Source organism: Centroberyx gerrardi, chromosome 19 (assembly GCF_048128805.1).
Source record: "Centroberyx gerrardi isolate f3 chromosome 19, fCenGer3.hap1.cur.20231027, whole genome shotgun sequence".
NCBI classification, from domain to species: domain Eukaryota; kingdom Metazoa; phylum Chordata; class Actinopteri; order Beryciformes; family Berycidae; genus Centroberyx; species Centroberyx gerrardi.
The window spans coordinates 8,184,168-8,202,364 of NC_136015.1; the positions used below are offsets into that span (position 1 = coordinate 8,184,168).

Below are 18,197 nucleotides of genomic sequence, written 5' to 3' on the forward strand. Positions count from 1 at the left end.
AGATGAGATGAAACATTAAAGTGATGCAAGCGGGGAAATCGGGTCATTGCAGCATCAAAAGAATATAACAATGATAAGAATAAAGCCAATAGAGCAAATGGAACATATTGCAGATAAAGATCAATTTAAAGATACAGCATCTTTCTTCAGAGTGCCTATTGAGATGAAGGAACTGTCATGTTGGCTAAATGTGTCATTACATTGATAATTACAAGCGTTACAATCTCTGCAAGCAGAATACATGGTCATGTACTTGCACAATGTTTTCAGCAGGGGACACCAGAGCAGTGTATTATAGTTTGGCTGGTAAAAGTGGATGCATATTTTCTAATAAAAATGAAAAAACTCTTATTGAAAAGCAGTGTGCATTAAGCTTTACCATGTACATGTACAACTCAGAAATCAACAGAGGATGCACTTTTCCATTTCTATACTGAACTATCAGAGACTTTGAAATGAACAAATTCTTCAAACTGGCTCCTTGCCCACTTGAACTAGTGGGTGTGTCAATACTAACCAACCTTTGGTTAAATGAGATGCCATAAACTGCAGAACTGCTACTTGTCTTCTTCATGCTCTTCAAATGTTAAGCCCTTTCTTTCGCCTTCCGTGATTTACTCTTAACTTGATTCTCAAACCTGCGGCCATGGCCAAGTCGATGAGTCTGCTGTGGGGGGCCGGCTCTCCTCCCTGCTGGCGCGTGATGATCGCTCTGGAGGAGAAGAAGCTGCAGGGCTACAAACACAAGCTGCGGGAGAGGGAGAGCACAAATCTCAGGAAGTCTTGGATATCAACCTAAGAGGACAGGTGGGTTTAGCATGCACATGACCAGAAGCTAAAATGTTGGGAAAATAAGTTTCTCCAATCAGTTAGCCACATTGACAAGTAACCAGGCAATCATTTGAAGGTCCTATTCTATTCTATTCTATTCTATTCTATTCTATTCTATTCTATTCTAATAATCGAGTTGGCTGGTAAAACAGTGAGAAAGACTTGTGAATATTAGGATGTTTATTATTCCCATACTTCAAACTTTAGTTGGTCAAAAGTTTTATTTGCTTTATGAACATTACATCAAATACAAGACTGTTCATGAAGTAATGTGTTTGCACTATGCAAGAGTGAAACCATATGTAACATTATGTCATTGCACTGGTTTGTTGACTTTGCTCCACATGAGAAGATGCACCTGTTTCAGAAATTGCAGCATGCAATGATTAACCTAACAAAAAAATAGTAATCTTGTTATTCTAACATCATCTTATTTCATTCTCCCAGCTCCCTGCCTTCAAACATGGAGACAGCATACTGAATGAGTCCAGTGCAGCATGTTTATACCTAGAGGTAAATTATCTTTTAAAATCACTATTTAATTTGTCGGTCTGTGCAACATAAACAAGTGACAGTGCAATTGTTCAAAAGCAACCGCAGAAAACGAGGAATACTCAAGGAATATGATCATCTTGTTTTCTATTTGTTTGCCTTGACAGAATCAGTTTCAGTCCCAGGGGACCTGCAGAACAGGCACTGATGTACCAACGCATGTTTGAGGGTCTCACACTCAATGATAAACTCGGTAAGATGTGTGCACACTCACATGAAACGCACAGATGAAGACACAAAAGACACAAGCACACACTGCAATAAATAACCATCTTAACAAGTCATTTACTGAGTTTGAGTTTGAGTCAAAACTAGTGACAGCGTGAGATAATTTCACAGTGAAAATCAACTAGTTTCTTGAATCGAGTGTCTCTATCTTGATACTATTCTGCCTCGTTTCAGGATGATATTGACACTTGTTTCTAGAAAATGCCTGAAACAAGTGAAACTTTACTGGAAACAAGATGAATTATTTTTCACCAAAATGGCTGAGTTGACTTTTATTTAAGAACAGCAGGATTTTGAGAGTCAGTATGAGACCAAATGAGTTGTTGAAGATGGACAGTTTTTGCAGTGCACACACACACAAACCCACACACACACACACACACACACACACACACACACACACACACACTCACACACACTATACTGATCCTGATGCTCGTTTTTTAGATTTGGTCATCTACTATGAATGGTTTGTCCCTGAGGGGGAGAGACATGACTCGGCTATGAAGAGAAACAGAGAAGCACTGGCCACTGAACTCAAACTCTGGGAGGGATACCTGGAGAAGGTAGTGTGTACACACACACACACACACACACACACACACACACACACACACGCACACTGCTAACAACCCTAATTTTTCCTCTTTTGTGTGTCAAGGTGGGCGCAGGCTCATACCTGACAGGAGCCTTCTCATTGGCTGATGTGATTGTCTTTCCAAGCGTTGCCTACGCCTTTCGCTTCGGGTATGTGGAGTTCTCTATAATCTATAGCACTTAGCCTACTGGAAGAGTGAATCTCAGGCTGTGGATTCACTGGGGTAAATGGGAATAAAAGAAACATGGTGACACATTTTCTTTTCATTCTTAATTTCAAAATTCTTCGCACATGAAACCTCCCATTGTGTATGACTGACATGATGACTGTAAATGATGTCTACCTGTCTTCTCTTCAGGCTGTCTGTTGGCCGTTACCCCAAACTGGCCAAATACTACAGCCTGCTGACGGACAGAGCCAGCATTAAAGCCAGCTGGCCCCCACACTGGGTGAACAACCCACAGGGTTACAACTGCCTGAAGGACCTATGAAACACTCAAACACCATATACACACATTATTTTGTTGTCCTTTTTACCATCTGTCGTTTGACAATAAAAATTAACCTATAAAATAAAAAAAAATGTCTAATTTATTTGAAAGATCTTTATACTATTTCTTAAAGAGGGATTTCTATTATCTCAGGTTGGTCTAGTGTAATATATTTGTTACAAAAGGTAGGGGTGGAGGTGAAGCTGATACAGACAAATGATTTGACAGATTTGAATTTAAGATGATATAGCTAGAATATTGGAATGTAAAGTGATACAAGTAGACCACAAAGGACATTACACTCCTGTACAGTAGGTGGCAATATGCACTTTTATTATGGCTTGAGACCCTCATTAAGCTCAGGGAAGAATAAAAACCAATCCCTTTAAGGACAAATCCTGTGCGCACGTCGTTTGTTTTCTCAAGTCAATATACTGACTGACAGTTAGGCTACTATCAGGCCCAGCTAGGTTTTAGGCTGCTGAATCCAGAACCATGGCCGAGGACATGACTCTCCTGTGGGGCTCCGGCTCTCCTCCCTGCTGGAGGGTCATGATCGCTCTGGAGGAGAAGAACCTGCAGGGATACAACCAAAAACTGCTCTCCTTTGAGAAAATGGAGCACAAGTCCCAAGAAGTGTTAGATATAAATCCCAGGGGACAGGTATGGAACGAAGTAGAAAATCCACCATAGCCTGTTAGTAAAATATTTACCCGTAGCCTTGACATTCCCCCTCTTTAGTCAGATTGAGATACATGCACAATAGCACAACAGGCCATAACACTAGCGGAGTCGATCTACCATACTCACCCCTATCCCATAGACCCGATACGCTCCGTTAGCTAGTTTTCTGAACCTGTCTGAAGAGACCACTACACCAAACTCCATCCAAAACTCTTATTTAATGCTTTCTTGCTTATCGGCAGAGGTGAATAACTGTCAAAACATGCCTGAAGATATTTCACGAATCGCTAAGATTGACTGTTAAAATCGGCGTACATTAAATTTACCAAACAGCGCTAACTTAAATAAAAGTTAAACTTTTTGATTCTGTTGTACGAGCGTCTTTCACCATTCAACATGCCGAATTAACCAGAAGACTTTAATAACCCCTTAAAGTTCTTAATTTATGTTTTAGAAGGTATGTATGTTTGCCAAAACAGACAATTGAAATAACAGACAATAAAATTGACTGATTTTTTTAATACAGTTTGGCGTGACGGTCTCTACACAATGGAGTATAGTGGATCGGGGCTAGGCAACATGTTGTGGACATAATTTGACCGCTCATTCAAAACAAGTGCACTGGCCCTGAACACACTCCCATAAAGTTAAGCGCAGTGTCATTAATACCGATAACATTAATAGCTAACCATCATGGTCAGTTAATAAAATGAGCCAATTGTGTGTTCAGCTAGCTTCTAGACAGAACCTGTCATGCTCATCTGTTGCTGACTGTTTGATCCCTCAGCTTCCCACTTTCAAACATGGAGACAACGCAGTGAATGAATCCTATGCTGTATGCTTTTACCTGGAGGTGAGAGATACTGTCCTGTTATTTATAAATGCATCAACTCAAACATTACCAATATGCCAAGCAATTGTATTAGAGACACTGTAAATTCAACATTAGGAAGTGTCTTCATGTGTTCCATTATGTTCTTAATATACAGCGCCAACCTATGATTCATTTTAGCATGTGTGTGTGTGTGTGTGTGTGTGTGTGTGTGTGTGTGTGTGTGTGTTTTCTCTCTGATGGCAGAGTCAGTTTCAGTCCCAGGGAAACAAGTTGATCCCTGACAGCCCAGCAGCACAAGCACTGATGTACCAGCGCATGTTTGAGGGCCTCACATTCTATGACAAACTCAGTAGGACACACACACACACACACACACACACACACACACACACACACACACACAGAGTAACTAGGGTTTATGGGAATTGTGGTCTTAATTTTGAAAAAAACAAAAAAAACACAAGCACTAACAATACCATTGGAGTGAGATAGAGGCTACCAGTCGTCTCCACCATGGTCTTGTTTGTTTACAGTAATTATACCAAGGTATCACAACGATATATTAATGTTTCACTGTATAGAAATAAGATCATACACACCCAATGAAGCACCTTCCTGAATCTACTGATGGTGTGTAATCTCCATCTGTTTAGATGCGGTCATCTACTATGAATGGTTTGTCCCTGAGGGGGAGAGACATGACTCGGCTTTGAAGAGAAACAGAGAAGCACTGGCCACTGAACTCAAACTCTGGGAGGGATACCTGGAGAAGGTAGTGTGTATACTGTACATGCAAACACACACACACACACACACACACACAAACATTCACTGACTGTTCATACATATATTTTATCTCTCTTTCAAGCTGGGGGCGGGCTCTTACCTGGCAGGAACAGCCTTCTCACTGGCGGATGCGACCGTCTTTCCGACTGTTGCTACTCTTTTCAGATTTGGGTAAGTGGGAAGCGATTGCTATTCCATTTCCTTTCAGTATCACAGCCATAAAACAAGTGTGAGATGTGTCCTTACCTCTCCATTCTGTAGGTTGTCTGCAGAGCGTTACCCTAAACTGGCAGAGTATCATGCTGTGGTGAAGGAAAGGCCCAGTGTCAAAGCCAGCTGGCCTCCACACTGGCTGGAGAACCCCCAGGGCCAAGACACACTCAAAGACATCTGAGATTAACACACACACACACACACATCTGCCAGTATTGTTTTTCTTTAGTTTTGCACATGTAAGTAATCTTTCATTTTTAGTTTCAGTTTATGTTCAGTATATCTGATATAGCTGTTTCATTCGTCCAGTGTTAAAAAGTAAATGCAGAGTGTAAACTGTTGAGACACATGTACAGTATGTTCTGACACAGATATGTAGGAGGCAGCGATTAGTTTCATTTGCAGTGTTTCCATTCTGTTTCTTTCAGTCAGTTTCAAAGTTTTTCATGCCTAGGTTCTATGGAGAGGCCTACATTCTTCTTTCTCCAAGCTGTCTTTTGAATGCTACAGTTTAACATTACAGTACCAAAGTAGTAAGAGCTAGAGTGTCCTACTGGTTCAGAGTTGTGATGCGTTATGGCACATGGTTTTATTAAATGCACATTTTCATGACAGAAATGAATCTCCGTTGTTTGATTTCACACACAGTTGACTTCAGCGCAGTGTTGATATTAAGATCTGATGTGGGAAGCTAATGCAAAAGTCTACAGCTGAATGAGCTACTGAAGGAAATGTGCATAAAGGAAACAACAAACAGCATGAGAACCATGTGATAACTATGACATGGGTGCTTTCTTGACTTCAAAATTTCCACTTAATGCTACCATCATTTTTCCCTGAAAAACACCTCATATAGCCTGTACAGTAATTATCAACGGTGGAATCACATCTCCCCAAACCAGACAGGCAGTGTCTGTGTCATGATGACAACAGGTTTTATTGTTTGGATAGCTGTGCCAGAACTGGTTTTCTTTGCACAAAGGTAACTGGGATGTGCTGAGTCACCATACACCAAGTACATTTTAGAAGTATACTATTCATGTAATAGCAAAACTATAGGTCCCTATAGGAATATTATAGTGATATCATAGGAAATATAAATATAATATAATAATATATTATAATATAAATATAAAATAGGAAATTAAAAAAAACATAATGATCACTGAATAGGCCTACCAAGCACACTATAGTCAGTAGGAATAGTCTTACATTTTTCTGAAGAGATGTTTGTATTTATTTATTTAGTTACAATAAACCAATTCTTTTATGTATATTTTACTATTTCAGTGTATAAGGTGTTATTATAGTAGGCTACTTGTCTTAAAGACAGAGACAAGAGTTTTATGTTTGACAATTGCTCATACTTCAAGGCGGGCATGTCAAGGGAGGTCAAAGAGTACCCAGGCAAAGCAAGAGGTTTCACTCTTGCCTACTTCCTGCTTCGCTTAGCTTCCCGTTAAGCAGGCGAGACTGCTTCTTCAGCTGGGAGAGTCAAAGAGAGTCATCACATTCAGTGGAGTGCCTTTTATTTCTGAAAGAGCGCATTTGATATAGCCAAACAGTTGATTGTTTATAGTCGGTAAACTGATAGTGACATCTAGACATGTCTTTAAATAGTGAACAAAACTGTTTAGCAGGTGCTCCTGTTCACATGTTCTTTGTATGATCGTGTCCTATGTCAGTAATGAATATTCCTTAAGAGTTTTGCAGTAATTAGCTGCTATTTGTATTATTCTGCTAGCTGACTCTAGAGGCTATGCAGTTGTTTCAGAAATAGCTACATAGAAAATAGAAACATATAGGCCTACATCATACAGAGACAAGTCATGGATGTGGAGGTATACAGTTAAAAGTGAGTGGTCAAGTGAAGTAGCCTACATTTGTTTCCAAACTGCCCTTAGCCTATCTCTTCATCAAATCATTCTGAATTCAGAGAAGATTCAGCTCAGTTCACCTGAACAGCTGTATTTGTTTTCTTTGTTAACTTGCTAATTAGACAGCAAGCTAACTTAGTAAAGCAACCAATGTTAATGTTAAAGTGCAACTAGTAGGCTAATAGCTTGGATAACATTATAAATCAAATGTTTTAACAAGAGAGTGTTGGTTAACCACATGCTGTAGTTAGCTAGTTAACAAACAAGATGACATTATCTAAACACAAAATTGATGTATCACTGATGAAATCTCAAAATACAGCACAAAATTTTAGCATGTCTGTCATACTTTCGAGATGGTCAAGTCGCAGGTTTATGACTGCAATCAGCTGTTCTCAGCGGTTGCCATAACAACTCGAGGAACTCCAATATGGCCGCCAGAGGGCGCATGAACAGACAAGAGTTTCCAAAGGCTGGAATAGGATGTGAACTATCTTGCACTACCTTTAGCTAAAGATCTTTGGCGACATTGCAATAGTGGGGTGGGATTACGTTCCAATCCAGATGCGAACAACAGCAACGGCGTTATAAAACCAGTGAACTATCTACGGTATTTACCACACCTCATTTCACTCTCGTCTCACGGCTTTAACTGTAAAGTGTTGCGGCTCGACCCGAAACCATGGCCGAGAAGATGACTCTCCTGTGGGGCTCCGGCTCTCCTCCCTGCTGGAGGGTCATGATCGTGCTGGAGGAGAAGAACCTGCAGGGATACAACCAAAAACTGCTCTCCTTTGAGAAAATGGAGCACAAGTCGCAGGAAGTTTTGGACATGAATCCCAGGGGACAGGTAAGTTCCAGGTTTATGGTGCATAGCAGACCATCCAAACTCTCACATAATGTCAGCATGCATTTTTTCCCCCTGATATGCATTGATGTACCTATATACCCTCACCTCAATTATAATAATAACAATGTCTCAGCTGTTTTCTTTATTTCATTCTTTCCTCCTCCAAGCTTCCAGCCTTCAAACACGGGAACAACATACTGAATGAGTCCTTAGCAGCATGCATGTACCTGGAGGTAAGATATTTGAGCTGTGTGTGTGTGTGTGTGTGTGTGTGTGTGTGTGTGTGGGTGGAGTGGCGGGTTGAACTTGACTCTGGTTAAAGAAGTCCACAATGTACAAAATATTAGGGAAATCTTCCTGATATTAAGCTGCAGCCCCTTTTTCCACAATCCACATCTCAATTGTCTCAAAGCTTCAAAATCCTTCTGCTTCTCTTTATCTCCATCTCCTCCTTTTGTGATTGGTATAGATTTAATAAGGGAAATCAATAAGGGATAATTGCTTTTTACCTGGATTCACCTGATCAGTGTACTTCATGGAAAGAATAAGTATCCCTAACATTTTGTACATTCGGTGTGCACCGCCCATGAGCTAATGTTGAGGAGCGCTCCCTTTACTATGTGTGTTCGACAATGCTGTATAAACAATTAGAAACCCAACACCACGGCAAGAAGAAACCAGAGCTACAGGTAGTTCAGCATAACGGCTGTACATTTCTTGTCTCCAATATCAGAGTCAGTTTAAGTCCCAGGGGAACAAGCTGATCCCCGACAGCCCAGCAGAACAAGCACTGATGTACCAGCGCATGTTTGAGGGTCTCACCTTCACCCAGAAGATGGGTAAGTTTTTCCTAACACCTAGTTGTATGAAGGTGTTAAGTATGTGTTTATTTGTCAAACCCCACACCGTAATAAGTCACAAAGGCCTAACAAGGCCGCTAAACCCTTTTCTCAGTTAGAACTTTGTGATGGAGCAGTGCATGGGCAGGTTGAGCTTTTGTCCTTGGCCCATTTTCAGATCTAACTTAAGGACTTTGAACTGCGTTGCTCTTGGCAATACCTTACACCTAATGGGCAACTTTAACCCTTTGAGACCTCAGTGTGAACTCCGCTTCAGCTCTTCTCTCAAGAGCCCAATTAGGCTTAGCTGTTCGAAACACGCTCCTGCCAGTAATGAGCTGTGTTTTCACATAATTAACCCATGGCACTATGCATTGAGACCTTCCGAACAGCTAGTCATGTTGTTCTTGTGTGATTCCCCCAAAGAATCACATGCTCTGACCAGCTTAGGGCGCTTGATTCTACTGGGGAGGGGTGAAAACAGTAGAGAGAGCTATTCTAGAGCTGAATTCCCAGTCAGCTGCAACATTTCTTGTGTGGAAATCAACTCTTGAGCTGCGCATAATAAGAAATACTGTTCCGAGAGTGCACACAATGTTATCAAAGCAGGCTCTTCAAAACATCATTTGGACCGACTTCCTGTCTTCCTGTTGAAATCGTTGTTATGTAATAATGTTTAGGCTGACCTCTGCCTTGGCTGTTATGAAATCAAGCACAGTTTTTGTGCGTTGTGGTATGAAGAGCTGTAGAAGACTAAGCAGTTGGCATTCCACAGAGTAGAGATGGACGCCCATGATATTGCCCATGCCACTCCCTTTCCCATGAGAGCCGCTGTAGCGACTGAGTGCCTGTCGACTATTTTCAGCGGATGTTCTCTACTACGACTGGAAGGTGCCAGAGGGAGAGAGACATGACTCTGCTCTGAAGAGGAACAGAGAGGCTTTAACCGCTGAAGCCAAGCTCTGGGAGGGATACCTGCAGAAGGTAAACGCACCGATAACATGTACACTTCTACCATCCCAACTAACATCTGTGTTTGAAAATCAAATCTGAGTTTGATTTTCCGACATCCCGGACGTCGGACCTTCCTAGCAGCACTTGAACGCACCATAACTCCTTTTTCTCTCTTCCAGCTGGGAGCGGGTTCTTGCCTGGCAGGGAAGACCTTCTCAATGGCCGACGTGGCTGTTTATCCAAATGTCGTCTATCTCTTCCGCTTTGGGTAGGTAGACTCTTTAAGGGGAAAATGAACTGGTGGGAACTGCACATAGATGAATGGATGACTGAATATAAAGCAAAAGAAAGGGTGACTAAAGATGGACTTTAGTTGACCGCCTGACTAGAGGATGAATGGATAGATGGATGTATTAGATGTGTGATACCTTCTTCTCTCCATTCTGTAGGTTGTCTGCAGAGCGTTACCCTAAACTGGCCGAGTATCATGCTCTGCTGAAGGACCGGCCCAGCATTAAAGCCAGCTGGCCTCCACACTGGCTGGAGAACCACCAGGACCAAGACACACTCAAAGACATCTGAGATTCAAGTTCATCTGAGCATACAAATCGACAGTCCCTTTAAAGCTGATATAACCATTCCTTGCATTGCACCATTGTAACTGGTCACATTTTTTTACATATGCACTTCTTCTGACATTGTGGCTGTTTTAAAACCTGAACGTCCATTTTGTTTGTGTGATTTGTCAGATATAGATGGTTCTCTTTGCAATGTAAATGAAAGCAATAAAAACAAATGACTGTTAATTTTGCCTGCTTTCTTACTGTGAAGCTCAGCACACGCAGAGCCTGCATCATGATTGACTTTACATAACATTCCTTTGCATTTAGTCCCACTTTTGCCAGTAATGTATGTCTGTATAAGGGAAATGATGATTTGAATATCTCTATTGGTTTCTTTTTAGGCATCTAGATAATGTAGGCATTGAGAGTACAGGCACCAAAATCAGGATCTTGACACCAAAATGTGAACTCCAAATGCAACTCTTCTACCTTCAGTCCTGCACCTGTATGGTTTTGACAGCAGAGGTCGCTAGATTTGAATAAACCACTGCTGCTGTCCTCCTGTTGGTGTTCTTCCCCATCTTCCTACCATCTACTCTTTTGGGCCTACAGTTCTGCTAGTCCCACTTTGGCCATCAGGCAGTGATACACACTTTGCTGGAGAGACTAGAGACAACACATGAACTCGGATCCCTAAACTTTTTCATGTCAAAGAACCCCAACAGGAGCAGGAGCATGAAACCTCTGATCAGAATAGTAGCTGTTATACATTCTCTTATTGTGTTGACTTACACTGAATTAAATAAGAGTGAAATTGACCTAATTCTCATTTTGTTGGGGATTCCCTTGAACCCCCTCCCCGGACCCCAGTGCCTTACCCCATATCCCTGTGGCGGTGGCACAGTTTGTTTTATGAGGCATACCTCAAATTTTACAGATCCACTCCAGGGGTTTTTATGAGCTTTTTATTTTTCAGCCCGGCGTCCAACTGTGCCATTTAGTCACTCGCCCCGGAATCAAAGCGAATGGAACCATTATCACTGTTGGGGAGCCACCAGATTCAGGCCTGCAAGCCATTTTTCATCCCCGACTCACAGTTTGACACGCGCTGATGTAGTTTATATAGCATGATGTTACATGGTGTTTGCACAGCAGGGCTGCATAGTTTCCCAAGCCAACGCTCACGACTGAATGAGGCAACAATCAATACTGCAAATAGTTCAAAAGTACAAATTTGGGGACCACAAAATACTCCTTTAGCCCACTTTGCAGAAGCTGAACCACCACTGACTGCAGTTGTGCTTGAAGAAACTTGGCTGGTTTCAATAGAATACCAGCGAGACTCCGAAGATGGGAGCTCATTTCATTTTAGTGGGTCTGCTCTGCCTCTGTGGGCTCTCCGTTAGTCAAGGTAATGTTGTTTTACATATGCGGCTACCTTTATGTGTAGCCACATGTGCCCACAAGTGCAGGTGTCTATTTCTTATTATGTGCCTCCATGTAACTATGTATGTATGTTTGTGCGTGTGTGTTTCTCTTTCCATTTCTCCAGAGTGTGTGCGAGAGCATCTGGAGAATGTGGACTTCCCGGGAACGGACTTGACATCTGTCTACTCTCCCGATGCGGAGCATTGCCAACTGCTGTGCACCCAGCACCCGTCCTGCCTCTTCTTCACCTTCGTACGACCTGACTGGACCGTTGATAACAGGTAAATTACAGGCAATTAGTCACTAAAATAAATAAGCCTACATATTGTGAGCCATTACACACTGCTTATTTTAGAAATGCATTTGATTCTGCACCTATACCTTCTCAAACAAAGCTGTGGTTGGTGGAATCTTTGTACATTTGGCCTGATTTAAGTAGAAATTGTATTATTATTGTAATTAAAAAGAAAAAGAAATTAAAATATTTTAACCACAGCGATTAGATTTAACAGCGTTTTGTATTGTTATGCACAGCCATTAGGCACCACTAGGCCTGTATATAGTGAGCCATAACAGCCATTACGCACTGCTTGGCATGCATATAGCCATAATAGCCCATTGATTGATTAGTAGGCACTGACAATATGAAGCCTATGTACTCACTATAAATCATGCTTGTAGAAAAGGTATTTTAACACTAGAAAGTTGAGAACGGTCAAGTGTCACAATACATCAATATTTATAGTATCTTGACACTTTAGTAACCAGTAATAAATTATTGCATTAATAACTTTAGAATAATTAAATGATTTGTATAATAATGTATTGATAATTCTTATATTACTAACAACATATTCATCTGTCAATGAAGATGCTATATCTTTATCCAAATGTATTTATTTGCTGGATTATTTTTCAAAACATTGGTTGTTGCAATCTTTTTGTTTTATTTATTTATTTTATCATTGCCTGTACTCACTATTTGTCTTTTCTATATTTAATTCTCTGCTGCTGTGACAACCCAATTTCTCCATGGGGTTCATTAGTTTTTCATCTAAAAGTTACACACAAAAAAATACTGTGTATCCTCACTCTCACTGATTTGATATCCAGCCTCAGCCCAAGGTACAAGGGCATATGGTTTAAAGTAAAGTCATGTGAGAGACCGTGGAGATTAGATGTCCCTCTGATCCCCTTTGTGCCATTCGCCAAGATTTTCATTGGGCCTGTACTGCACTTTGTAGTGTTATTAAATGCACATTTCAGATACAAGTAGTGGAAAGACTGTCTGTCACTCTCAAAGACACAGCACCTTTCAATGTAGCATATAGACTATAGTATTTTCCATGAAAGCATTTTCCTAAAATCACTTTAGCCAAACAAGCCTGAGTGCAAATGGGGACAGATAGAAACCTGAAGTGTTAACATGTACTGGAGCTGCAGATTCACTTGAAACCAGTCTAAAAGTCAATAGGTCAGTGCTGTTTGCGAGGCCGTAGATTTGTTTACGCACATGGCCTTATCTGTAGTTGTCGATCGTTGACCACAGATGCACCTACCTCTCTCCACCAGGCACTTCTACTGCTACCTCAAGTCAACTCCCTCTGGAGAGCCCAATCGTCAGACGTCACTCCTGGGCGTCACCTCTGGCTACTCTCTCAAAGCCTGCAATCCAGACTCTAGTAGGAACACAACCACTCTGAACCAGTTCATTCCCCAAATCATTATGGATGATTAGCGATCCCATCCCATCCCACTCTCCTTACAACAAGCTCATCTTGTGTATCTGTCTGTCTGCCAGGGCCTTGCCTGTCTAAGGTGTACCAGAACGTGGACTTCTTCGGAGCGGACTACCGCTCCCTGTTCACAGCAGACTACGAGGAGTGTCAGAGAGCCTGCACACATGACCCTAGCTGTCAGTTCTTCACTTTTGTCAATGAAGTCTTCACACCAGAGAAGATTAGGTAAAGTGGGACCGCACACCAATGGCAAATTGGAGTTTTTTTCCCAGAGGCAGAGCTGCTCAGATTCAGATCCTGAATGCTATCATCATGAATTAATGAAAAAATTGTCATTACCATTTCTATATTTTTTATTTATATTAAGACCAGAGTTCCTTCTTTGCCATAGCCAGGCAGCTAGCTGGCTCTCCCATTCCCTATATTCCCTTGTCTTTGTTTCTTGTAGATATAAGTGCCACCTGAAGTTCAGCTGGACAGTACCCAGGAGTCATAGGGTAGAAGCAAAGGTTGGTGTGGTATCCGGATTCTCCCACATATTACAAACACCTACACAGTTTGACACAGGTAAGCAAGATGCTATAAACGTTTATAAAAACACATATTGCTGGCTGTTGTGCATGTTTTCTCATCATATATTCATATATCTATGTGTGCCTTTGTGTGTGTGTGTGTGTGTGTGTACACAGCGTGTCAGGCCAAGTTATTTCCAAGTACTGACATCCCAGGAAGCGACTTGGAGATGCTGCTCGCTGGCTCTCCTGAACACTGTCTCAGCTTGTGCTCTGCTCATCCACGCTGTACCTACTTCTCTTATTTCGCCTCTGACAACAGGTGTGTGTTTGTGTGTGAGTGTGTGTGTGTGTGTTTGTGTGTAAAGCTGATGATACACGGGCAAATTTTTAGAGCAAAAATAACATACTGCTGCCATAGCATCTTGGCCTCTTCTTTTCTACTGAAAATGTAATAATTTAATAATTTTATCAAGGTTATCCACTGAACTGAAATTTCATAACATGTATTATGTATGGCTCTGGCCATACATAATCTAGATTAAATGTTATATAAAAAGAATCACAGCTATTATGTCCTAGTTGTGTTTACTATTTAGTAGCAGTTGGACCATTTCAAAAATATTTTGGGCTGAGGACAGGTCACCTGACCAATTTTCTTGTCTCTGATTGGCTGATACATTGTTTTCAGTGATTAAATATTTCCAGTGAGTTCAGTAAATTTGCCCTAAACATTTGCCTGTGTATCATCACCTTACGAGTATCTGTGTGTGCACTTTGATTACGGTAGTTATACAGCTTTTAAATAGGCATTTATATGACTTGTTTTCTAGTTTGCTCATGTGCCAAATGAGTGGAGTGTGACATAATGGGACAATACAATGAGTGTCAGAAAGTTTAGAAAATCACAGGAAAGTATTGAGAAGTCAGTTTAATATGCTATGGTCCAACAGCTTGACTGACAGTATTTCAATTGTCCTGACCCAAATAAATGCTACTAATTATTTGAAACTACTGTTTGACCCAGGCCTGTTTTCTGCTTTGTGTTATCTAAACGACTACACATAAGACTAACCCCAGGTTTTGTTGTCATTATGTTTCCAGCAAGAGGTTCCACTGTTACCTGAAGAGCAATCCAAATGAAATGGTGACCAGGGCTCAGGAAGGAGTCACCTCTGGGTTACCAGCACGCTTCTGTCAGCCAGATAACAGTATGTTATATATAAATATTTTTAAGTCAACTTGGCTACCATCATGCCAACAGGCTAGCAAAAATACAAATTAGAATTTTAGACGTTGGGGTTAGATCATTTAGTGTCTTATCCTGTGTAATGGATGTCCTGTCCATCTTTGTCTGCATTTAGCACAAGCAAACGTCTGCAACATTATTTAAACGTTTGAGAAAAAAAGGAAAAAAGAAAATGCAAATTTGCCATGGCCTACAGCTTATTTTTCAAAATTCCATGTAGATGATGAAACCCTCTCTCAGCGGGTATGATGTCTGCCCTGCTACTATGTTGCATCACATTATTCCCTCCTAGCCGTGACTCTCTGTGTCTCATTTCTGTTTAGTTTCATTCTTTCTTTCATTCGTTTCTGAGATTTGACCAGCAGAATAACTCTGACCCTGTCTCCACTAATAGGCTGGATGAAGGTCGCTCATGATGGAATGGATTTCCGAAGTGATGACATCCGCTACGTGCTGCTGGACGACCCAGAGACCTGCCAGCAGACCTGCACTGAAGATCCCAACTGCCAGTTCTACACCTACGTCAAAGACACCTTCTTTAATTCTAAGTATTGGTATGCCGCATGCACACACGCACGCACGGACACACACACACACACACACACACACACACACACACACACACACAACACAAATATTGTCAAATGGAGTTAAAGCTGCACTTTACACATTGGTGGCCCCAAATGACAGTAAGAAGTAACTGTTTCAAAAATGTAGACTTTAATACCCAGAAATTATATAATGTGAGGTCAATAAACTGCACACAACATGCTCATGTTTACCAACCCTGGTCTGTGATCAGTTTATACCAAAGGATACCAAAGGGACGAGAGAGGCAAAAGATCTAATGTTGGTGAGTCCAGCTTTCTGGACAGAGCGCTGCTGTTTAGGAGACAGTTTGTATTTCCCTTTGAAGTTTTGATTCATCACTTCTTGTGGGTGGAGAAATGTTCATACCTGACATGAGAATTTCCTTTGGGCAAATAGGACAATCAGTGGGGATGGGACGCTCTTCTCCATTGCAGCCCCACTCTGTGATTTAGGCTGAAGAGACAGGTGTAATTTTACATAAAAATCCAGCTTTAATATTCAGATATTTGAAGACGCTGTGTTTGATTTTGTGTCCTAGGCGTCGCTGCTACCTCAAGCGTGTCATCACCATGCCCGCCCCGCCCAAAGTTTCCAACTTGGCCAATGTCGTGTCTGGATTCTCCCTGGAGGGCTGCACACACACACTCACATAGACGCATGCACAAGATATGCAGATGAAATGAAAAACCCCGGTTTCGGGGCATAACACATGTGGGATCTAATAAAAAAAGATTCAGCGACGGGAAATTTGCTTGGATGAGTTTATTTAGAGCGGAGACGTGTTCTCTCGCTTCCCCGTTTCATCCGTCTCTTTCTCTCATTACTGCCCTCCTCCCTCCGTATTGATCCTCCGCCTTCCTCTCTTCCTCATTCTGCATGGACTACAGCGTCTGCCCCCCTCAACACACACACACACACTTCCCTCCTTCTTTCCCCTATTCTCTCCGTCCCTCCCTTCCCTCCTTCCCCTCTCCTTCCCCTCCAACACCCCCCCCCCCCTCCTCCCCCCTCCCCCGTGGGAAACCCAGTGCAGTGTGATTGTGGTTGTCCTTCCTGGAAGCTGTGGTGGTGACTCTGGCTCCTCCACTCAGAGGCCAGAATAGTGCCAGCCAGCCTCTCTCTGTGTGTCTGTGTGTGTGCGTGTGTCTGTGTGTGTGCGTGTGTGTGTGTGTGTGTGCGTGCGCGCTCCACAAACATTCCACCACCATACCGTCCGTCCGACCGCCGGCCGGCCTCGCACGAGAGCCACGCCGCCACCGCGGTTCAGCCCTGACGCCAGCCCCGAGGACTCGCATTACAGCTCACACACACACACACACACGCACACACACACACACACACACACCACATAAACAAAACACTAAGCAAGGCACAGACACACACACACACACACACAGGACAACAAAACACATAGACTGACTGAAGCGCACACTCGCACACTCACTCAAATAAACAATATGCACATTGCGGAACACACACATTTTGGACCGCGGACCACAGACATTGCATCCTGAAGTAGATCAAAGCGTTCCCCCGGCAGTAAACACACACAAGGCTCTTCTCTGCTCTCTCATCCCTGCGGAGCCGTTTTTGGTGAGGCACGGTGCAATTACGGCCATCTTCTTGAGAAACAACTCGTTGCGACTGTCAGTCATCGTTACCCGGGGGTTTCGCCGCGCACTCTTGAACGTGCCGGACGACTCTTGGCCATTCACACCATTCCTCTTCCTGTCCTTTCAACCCTCCAAAATCCCTCTCATCTCCCCCCCCCCCCCCTTATTGAACTTCTACGCCGAATCAGTCACTCAACCGCAGCCCTTCAGATCATTCTCTTTGTTTTTTCTCTCTCTGCCTCTCTGTATCTCTCTATCCCTCCCTCCTCCCCCCCTGCACTTTCGTACTGTCTGTCCGCTGTTGAGGAGACAGTGGCGCAGACAAACAGGGAGAGAAGATATCCGCTGGTAGACCGCAAGATTGGAGAGAAAGAATGGCAGAGAGACAGCGGAGGAGAGGAAGATACATAGATTGATAGGAGGGTGGAAGTTAATTACAGAGTCCTGCCAATGAGAGGGCAAAGTGATGGGTCTGTTTGCTTCGCCGCGGCATCCCGAAAACATCACCCGCGCCCACCATGTTTATCCTCCGCGGCCACAAGACCACAACTCCCATCAGCCATCACTGGAGACAGCTCAGATACCAAGGGGGTTACGGCTGGGGAGCATGCAAGCCGTGTTTGCAGACAAGGCTAATATGGATAAGTGGGTAACATCGTTTTTTAACCGTTGTTTTTCCAGTATTGATAGCAGCTAATGTGTAGCCGCAAACAAACAACAGCTAGTCAGTTGATTGCGGCGGGAAAGCGACATCCAATTGTGTT

General features: G+C 42.5%; 3 protein-coding genes and 1 pseudogene across 4 annotated transcripts; all 4 read left to right on the plus strand.

The window, feature by feature from the left end:
- The first annotated feature begins 646 nt into the window (after positions 1-646).
- Positions 647-2,700, plus strand: LOC139922159 (glutathione S-transferase A-like; annotated as a pseudogene).
- A 448-nt stretch (positions 2,701-3,148) lies between these two features.
- Positions 3,149-5,821, plus strand: LOC139922158 (glutathione S-transferase A-like). Of its 2 annotated transcripts, none has more exons than XM_078290235.1 (6): positions 3,149-3,363; positions 4,115-4,237; positions 4,463-4,568; positions 4,873-4,991; positions 5,088-5,176; positions 5,267-5,821. In XM_078290235.1, exons 1-6 carry the CDS (start codon positions 3,196-3,198, stop codon positions 5,397-5,399), a joined length of 738 nt encoding a protein of 245 aa, XP_078146361.1. In that variant the 5' UTR covers positions 3,149-3,195; the 3' UTR covers positions 5,400-5,821. The 2 variants fall into 2 exon arrangements, with proteins under 2 accessions (XP_078146361.1, XP_071768710.2); XM_071912609.2 differs by having other exon boundaries at positions 3,151-3,363; positions 4,172-4,237.
- A 1,877-nt stretch (positions 5,822-7,698) lies between these two features.
- Positions 7,699-10,544, plus strand: LOC139922155 (glutathione S-transferase A-like). Its single transcript, XM_071912607.2, has 6 exons — positions 7,699-7,945; positions 8,113-8,178; positions 8,679-8,784; positions 9,650-9,768; positions 9,918-10,006; positions 10,188-10,544. The coding sequence occupies exons 1-6, from the start codon at positions 7,778-7,780 to the stop codon at positions 10,318-10,320; spliced, it is 681 nt and encodes a 226-aa protein (XP_071768708.1). The 5' UTR covers positions 7,699-7,777; the 3' UTR covers positions 10,321-10,544.
- Positions 10,545-11,651: 1,107 nt separating this feature from the next.
- Positions 11,652-16,557, plus strand: LOC139922160 (coagulation factor XI-like). Its single transcript, XM_071912611.2, has 9 exons — positions 11,652-11,712; positions 11,854-12,010; positions 13,302-13,411; positions 13,531-13,693; positions 13,917-14,035; positions 14,158-14,302; positions 15,085-15,191; positions 15,624-15,783; positions 16,359-16,557. The coding sequence occupies exons 1-9, from the start codon at positions 11,652-11,654 to the stop codon at positions 16,471-16,473; spliced, it is 1,137 nt and encodes a 378-aa protein (XP_071768712.1). The 3' UTR covers positions 16,474-16,557.
- The last annotated feature ends 1,640 nt before the right edge of the window (positions 16,558-18,197 follow it).